The sequence below is a fragment of the Marmota monax genome, unplaced genomic scaffold (assembly GCF_021218885.2).
Source record: "Marmota monax isolate L192 unplaced genomic scaffold, Marmota_monax_Labrador192_F-V1.1 WCK01_AAM20220418_F8-fsc00015, whole genome shotgun sequence".
Lineage (NCBI taxonomy): Eukaryota > Metazoa > Chordata > Mammalia > Rodentia > Sciuridae > Marmota > Marmota monax.
In genome coordinates this window covers 1,759,964-1,767,552 of record NW_026692194.1, presented here as the reverse complement: position 1 = coordinate 1,767,552, position 7,589 = coordinate 1,759,964, and the positions used below count along the sequence as shown (strand labels likewise).

At 37.0% G+C, this 7,589-nt stretch overlaps 1 protein-coding gene across 1 annotated transcript; it reads left to right on the top strand.

Annotated features, from left to right (window-relative positions):
• Positions 1–714: 714 nt before the first annotated feature.
• LOC124077883 (cyclin-dependent kinases regulatory subunit 2-like) lies at positions 715–1,173 on the top strand. Its single transcript, XM_046422422.2, has one exon. The coding sequence runs from the start codon at positions 736–738 to the stop codon at positions 946–948; it is 213 nt and encodes a 70-aa protein (XP_046278378.1). The 5' UTR covers positions 715–735; the 3' UTR covers positions 949–1,173.
• Positions 1,174–7,589: the final 6,416 nt, after the last annotated feature.

The following is a 7,589-nucleotide window of genomic DNA, read 5'->3' as shown; positions in this document are numbered from 1 at the left end:
CAAGCCCTCAAGTTGGTTGAAACATTTTTCATTCTATGACACCGTGTGGGAGATGTATGACAAAAAGTAAAAATGGAAACAGTTGTCTTCCTAAAATTTCTGCAACATACAGGGACACAATATGTGCCACTTGGAGATCTGTCTTCCTCACTTCCCGGTTGGTTCTTATAAGGAGATATCAGAAGTGGACACAATTCCTGGTAGATGCAGGAAATTCAGGAAAAAGTTGGTGACAGTCCCCCACAGAAGTAGTATTGGTAGGGTAGCTACCTTGCTCAAAGAAAGAGTGTTTCCCATAACATGCCCAGTAGGAAAAGTGATAACTAGCAGAAAGGCCCAGGAAACACCAACATGTACTGGATCATTCAATACTGCAACACTAACTATATGAGATTATTTAAAACAAGTTTAATTAAAATTAAAAATTCAGTTCCCCAGTCTCACTAACAGATCCATCGTTATCCACAGTTCTATTGCACCACACTAGACTAGTGGATGTCTGGATGGTTCCAAAGCATATGTTTAAGGCACCCATAGTGATCTCTGAAGTACCAAAGACCAGGATAGTGCAGAAAGACAACATGTAAGGTACTAAAAGATCTGTTAGGGATAAGAGTTCGTCAAACAAGGGTTACTCTCGGGTTTTAGTCGAGTCGTTGCCCTGGCCTGAAACCGACTTGCGTTCCGCTTCGCGCGTTCTGCAGTCGGGTTTCCGCCTCGCTGCGTGCCAGCAGTATGGCCCATAAGCAGATCTACTACTCAGACAAGTACTTCGACGAGCACTATGAGTACCGGCATGTCATGTTACCCAGAGAACTTTCCAAACAAGTACCCAAAACTCATCTAATGTCTGAAGAGGAGTGGAGGAGACTTGGTGTCCAACAGAGTCTAGGCTGGGTTCATTACATGATTCATGAGCCAGAACCCCATATTCTTCTCTTTAGATGACCTTTTCTAAAAGAGCAACAAAAATGAAGTCTATCTGGGATCATCAATTAAATCTTTCGCAAATTTAATGTATATGTGTATATAAGGTAGTATTCAGTGAATACTTGAAAAATGTACAAATCATTCATCCCTACCTGTGCATGAGCTGTATTCTTCACAGCAACAGAGCTCAGTTAAATGCAACTACAAGTAGCTTATTGTAAGGTGTTTAAGATAAAATTTCTTCTAGTCAGTTTTTCTCTTAATATAAGTGCCTGTTTGACATTACCTGTTACTTTTGTTAAATAAAGTTTGTATGTTGCATTTAAAAAAAAAAAAAAAAAAACAAGGGTTACTCTCTTTAACATGACCTCTTTTACCCAAGGTGAAACCCAGGAAATCTAGTATATATACCAAAACCACTGCAAACTGCTTCAACAAATAATATCCCCCTTCGGCTTAAGATCTCTGTCTGTGTTTATGCTTCTAATATAGTTATCATCTGTTGCCAGAATGATCTTTCTACCACCCATATTGGATCATGAGCCCCTTCAAAACCAGTCAAAAACTCTTAATAATATAAAGAACATGGAACAAAGCCCTAACTCTCATTTCTTGTCAAATCAAGCACAGGCACTGGAAATTCATACCTGAGTATGAATCCCAGCTCGGGCATTTGCTGGCTGTGTGATCATACATGTTTGGTTTACCTCTCTGTGTCTTGAGTTCCTCATCTGTATGATTCCTTAAAGTTGTCATGAGATTGAATCAAGCTCTCAGTATGATACCTGGTTCATCATAAATACTAGAAAAGTGCTTATTGAATAAATATTGTATTCCTTAAGAATCTGATCCAAAATCACATAACAAGTTTATTTCAGTTATATCCCCTGCTCTCTCTATATTTTAACCACACATTATTCCCCCAACTTGACATAAATATCTTTTTTTCTTTATACACACACACATACACACACACACAGACATATTAAAATCTATACATTGAAAATCTTTCACATTCCAAATGTACCTTTCTAGAAAATTTTTTTCTAGATTAGTTTTACTTTAACATGTCCATAGTTTATGGTTTCCTTCAGCATTATATTTCATTCCATTCTGCCTTGCTCTTGAAAGCTTGGTCTTTACACGCCTCCAGGAAATACTTATGCTTATGCATCTCAGAACATGCACGTAACATGGGTGCTTGATCATTGCTACAGGAGAGGGAGGGCAAGCCTGCTTTTCAGATCAATTCTGTGAAATACCCATTTTGTCTCAATGTGGTATTTTAGAATTCACGCATAATGAGTGCTTCTCAATTTTTCTAAACACATAAAGGGCACAGTGTCCTTCAGATGAGGAACAGAAAATGTGTTAATCTCCTTTATATGTTCTGCTTCCTGCCAAACTCCAGGTTTCCCCGAATCTGGCCGCATGAAGGGACAGTCACATCCTTAGAAGACTGAATGCTGTTTTGCTGGTGCTAAATCCAAACTCAAGCCATTTATCTTCTTGACAATTTCTCATCCAGATTATTACTAAAGCACCCTCTGTGTGCATCACACTCTCCGCTGAGGAATAACCTGTCACGCCAGTGTCCTTTCTTGGGTTCCACTCTTGCTGGAAAGCAACAGGCTTGAGCTAATTCTGTCTTTGGCCAATATGGACCTGTTTTTCTGAAAAAATAAAATTGACTTTTTTAATTAGATAGAAATCATGGTACTGAATTGGAAAATGGTGAAATGTTGGATCATGAACTCACATGTTCTAAGTTATCTCCCCAAATAATGACAATGAGCACACAATAGTATACTGATATTGTAGCAGAAAGGCTTATGACAGAACAAAGGATGAAGCAGAGAGTCACACAGAATGAGTGTGCTTGAACCTTCCTTCCATCAGACAATTCCTGCAAAGTGAGATGCATCTACATTTGTGTTATATAGCACCACCACCACCAACAGAGGAGATCTAAAATTTCACCCAAAGAAATTATTTTGAATAGAGAGGACATGGGTCTTATCTCCAACAACTTGTGAAGATCACATATCCCTTCTCCCATAGAATGGAACAGCGAACATCTTAGAAAACATGTGCTCATGTGTTCAGAAATTTTGTTTATTAGGCCAGTTATGGCCACCAAGGCTTTTCCCACCATACTTTTTAGCCTCTCCATGCAAAAATGATTCATATCTAGAGTGGAGTTGGAGCACGTCCGAAATCCAACCTGGTTGAAGCATTATCTCTGAATAATTTTAAGACCATCTAATTTTATCTTTAAAAATCACAGGAATCATATAGTCTTTCTTATTTTTTTTCCCAAAGCACTGTGGTCAAATTTGTTCTCTCCCTAATAGTATCATACAACATGTGTTCATCTTGGCTAAGAGTATGGGAGTCTATGAAGGGAAATCTCTGCTCAGAACACCTCATTCTCCTTGCATTCCTAATAAGCAAAAAAGATCCTTCTTAGCCTCTCAATTATCCTGGATGATTTTATTCATTATAAGAAATAAAATATAGCTTTAGAAGTGTTTAAAAGCCTAAAGAAAATAGCTACTAATAGTATCTTTTTATTGCCCACAATTCATCGCACCAAGAAAAGCAGTTATGCTTTTGGAGTTGCTTATTGCTCAGTCTTAAATTTTCTAATTGTTTTAGATTTTTCACTTATTTTAGACATTTTCACTTTGCCCCCTAGAGTAAATTAAGACGAAAGGTAAATTAAAAGAGAGGAATTCAGCATAAAGAGAATAAATAAACAAAACACAGATTGCAAAGTAGGAATGAAAACAAGTTCCCCAGACCAATCTGTTAAAGGAATGCTACAAATGTGAAGTGTTTACTATTTTAAAACATTAATCATGTACTCACCCTGTTTATTTAGGTATCAATGTTTTTCCTGTAATTCTGACTTGAAAATGTGTAAGCTGTTTAGAATTAGGACTCAAGCCGAAGCCAAATGATATTTTGATTATTTATATTGCCTAGCTTGTCTTGAAACTTCAGAGTTTCAGTTTTTTCATTTCAATTCACACCTTTTTAAAAGTCGTTATTGTTTTGTATAATGTGACATCTCAAATAACTTTTATTGCCACCCACTACCATATGCCCAAGTCACAGCTATTAAAGATAGGGAGCCTGAGTCCTCCATCAATGGGCTTATTCAGAAGACTGCCGCCATCTTGTTTTCACCTAAAACCCATGCACAGACTCCCAAACCCTGTATTTACAGTTCTAGCCCTGTCATCAAAGTCAAGTTCCTGATAGCATTTTCTTGGTATATATTATTTTAATAAATGTTTTTATAATTTGGATCTGCCAATAGAAAGACCACCAAAGCTACCATATACTCATCATGAACAGGAGCTTCTCATCTGATTTCGTAAAGCTATAACTCCTGTTAAGGAGAAATATATTGGTTCACCTGAAACTGACCAATACAATTATTATCCTCCCAGAATAATATTCGCCACTTTCTTTTTCTATGACTATGAGAGCAAAGTATCTATTGGGGGAAGAGGAAAAATAAGTTTCATAGTGTCTAACTTACATCCCATTAGAGTCATATAGAGGATCAGCATGGTCAGTGATTCTTGGGTGCTTCCAGTCCCTCTTTTGTGTCATTTACCACTCTTCATCCTTTCATGTAACTCTAAGCTTGCCCTCTGGGTGACTAGAGCCCTTACCACCTACTCACCTCATAAGCATTTCTGACAAATGGCTTTTAGACACTCAATGTCCCAGTTGACTATGTCATCTCTATTGGGGTAATTAACAAAGAACTAACATTTAAATCAGAGCATTGGATCATATAAAGTGTCATTTTAAACATTTATGGTTGAAGAAGAGCATTGGACACAAAAAAGTTTTCCAGATTCTACAAAATTAACATCTATCCACCGAATGATGGTGTCCTGGGAGTTTCCTATGCATGTGTTCAACCAGAGATGTACACACATGCACATGTGTTGCATATATGCAGGCTCACAAGACACTTCAAATTGAAATATCAAGACATGTCAGCACAGGATTAACAAATATAAAAGGATCTTGAGAACTAACAAATATTTTATAAATATTTAGTGCTAATGTGTGCCCACTCACTCAACACAGACCTCCTTAAATAAACAATAAAGAATTATACAAATAACATGCACTAGCCCAGGAAAATCTCAAACAGTTCAATTGCTTCCAGTATCACCTAAAGAACCAGCCTTTATCACAGTGTTGTTACCTATTGAAAGAAAGAACCACAGGTGTCCTGCTATGATCAGCGATCAGGAATAATGCCAACTCTCCTGTTTTACAAAGGATGTGATTTCAGGCAAACTTAAATATATTTACAAAAGCTGATTCTTGTTTTATTTTGTTTTTGTTTCACATTCATAGGCTATAGGAGTCTTGAATTGGTGATATTTTAGATTACAAAGCTAAAACAATTCCTAGTAATTTTAGTACACAGTAATTCTTAAGAGTATACGTGGTTCTTTTTTCCAACTTTTCTATTTTCCTGAAATTTCTTACCAGATAAAATTTAGTGCTGACATTGGTAGATGCACCTCACCTTGGCCTAGGAACTTTTATGATATTTTAAGAGGCAACTATAGATTTGCCTGGGTGTATCTTAATGGGCTTATTACCAAAATGTGTTTAGACACATTCTAAAATTTCAGTGAATCTGTTACTTCCTAGGAGAATCAATACCATTTAAAATTCAATTTGAAATTTTAGTCAAATCGCTTGCTTCCATTGCTAAAATTTTCACAAGTACTCCATTAGAGAATGTTGACAACCATGTTTTTCTGAGATGGTAAAGTCTCCAGCCTTAGATGTTGGTTGGCTTTACTGGATAGATGTTTCCCCTTTTGGAAGAACCATTATCACAACATTACTCAATATTCCTTCCTTTACAACTCAAACTTGCTTGTTTGTTGAGGTGCCAACATTCCACTGTGCTACTCTACTCCTTAGACACTCAAGAGTGCCGCCATGTTTATATCACATCTGCTCCCATGCTTTCAAGGCCTTCCTCAGGCAATAGAACACCCACACTTCATATATCTCTCCAAATGAAAGGAAAATGCAGATTTAACCATTTGTCTCCTACACTGAGAAGGAGCATCCTTTTCCAAGGAAGGCTGCTCATATGCTACCAGAGAAATTATTTATTATTTCTTGAGTTAAATCAGGCATTCACTCAAAAGCCAAACATTCTAAGTTAAATTTATCTATTAATAGCTGCTTTATTTGAGGTACCTGTTAATCGTGCTGAATTTTACTACCATATGTCTTCACTAAATTTTTATCTCCAAACATTAACAAACCTCTGAGGTTCCTTTTTTAAAAATTTTTACTTATTTATTTTGCCACTGTTACATTTTATTTAAAATAAATTGTGGGGCTGGGATAGTGGCTCGGTGGTAGAACGCTTGCTTAGCATGCAATGAGGCACTGGTTCAATCCTTAGCACCACATAAAAACAAAATAATGTGTCCACCTAAAGCTAAAAGATACATAAGTTAATAAATATTTTAAAAAATAAAAACTAAAATAAATTGTTATTTTAATTTTATTTTTAAGTTTTATTATTATTGTGCCAATTTATTTATGTGGGAGCATACTTTCTTTTAAAGAAATATGGGCTCAAAGAAATAAAAGGATTTCCAAGATCAGATAGACAATAACAGTGCAGAATAAGATAGCAAATGCAGGATTTCTGAGTCCTTGCTCAGCATTCGATTTTAGGATTAACAATTCAGGATGACACTTTCTGTGTTCCCAGCCCACTTTGTACCTCAACCATAGTTGTAGCAGCCATTCCTGCACTGGGCTAACCTGCAATGCCTCATGCAGTCATATGTCCTCTGACACCGATATTGTGACCCATGCTTCCACCTGCAATACGTGTAAGAACTTTCAATCTAAGAAGCTGGTAGATACAGGCTCTCCCCTTTCTTTGGGACAATTCTGGAACATATCTGACAGGTCTTCAGAAAGTGCCAGTGGGATAGAGCTCAGTACGCACACCAGTAGCCGGCTCAATAATGCATCCTTGAATTATATTTATTGCTCTCCCAGCCTCAACTCTTGTTTTCTGGAACCACTTCCAAAAAAGTGTCTCAGAGGGAACCCAAGGTAAAATAAGCACATTCTAAAAGTAATAGAATCTATTAACTCGGGGAATGACTAGTTTTTATTTGAGAATATCCTTTAGCGGGCTCTTTGGTCTTTCAAAGACAACACTTGGGCCTAGTGTGAAAGGAAAGTATCAGTAAAGGCAAGTATCCAACAATTTTTAATCCAAAAATAATGTTTTGGATAGGCAGAGATGTTATTCTGATATTAACTAAATAAAATTATCTCCAAAGTTTAACAGTCTCTGAAATTATTTATTCTGTGGCCTGATTTTGGAAAGGAGATAAGTGTGTAGACAAGAAAAGAAAAAAAAATTAGGGAAAGGAGACAATGGTATCAGCCCTGGGAACATAACAGGAGACATAGGTCTCAGGAAAGAGAGGACCACAGGGTGATAACTTGTGATGGAGTGTGGCCTGCGGACCTCATGCCAGAAGGGCTCTAGAGTCGTCTGGTATTTTGCTCCCAGGATCACCTCAAATCTTCAGCAAAGCTGTGAAACCATGGGAACTTCATGTGACTCT

What these genes read in the sequence shown, in the direction of transcription:
- LOC124077883 (XM_046422422.2), top strand. Translation starts at nt 736, where the DNA reads ATGGCCCATAAGCAGATCTACTACTCAGACAAGTACTTCGACGAGCAC.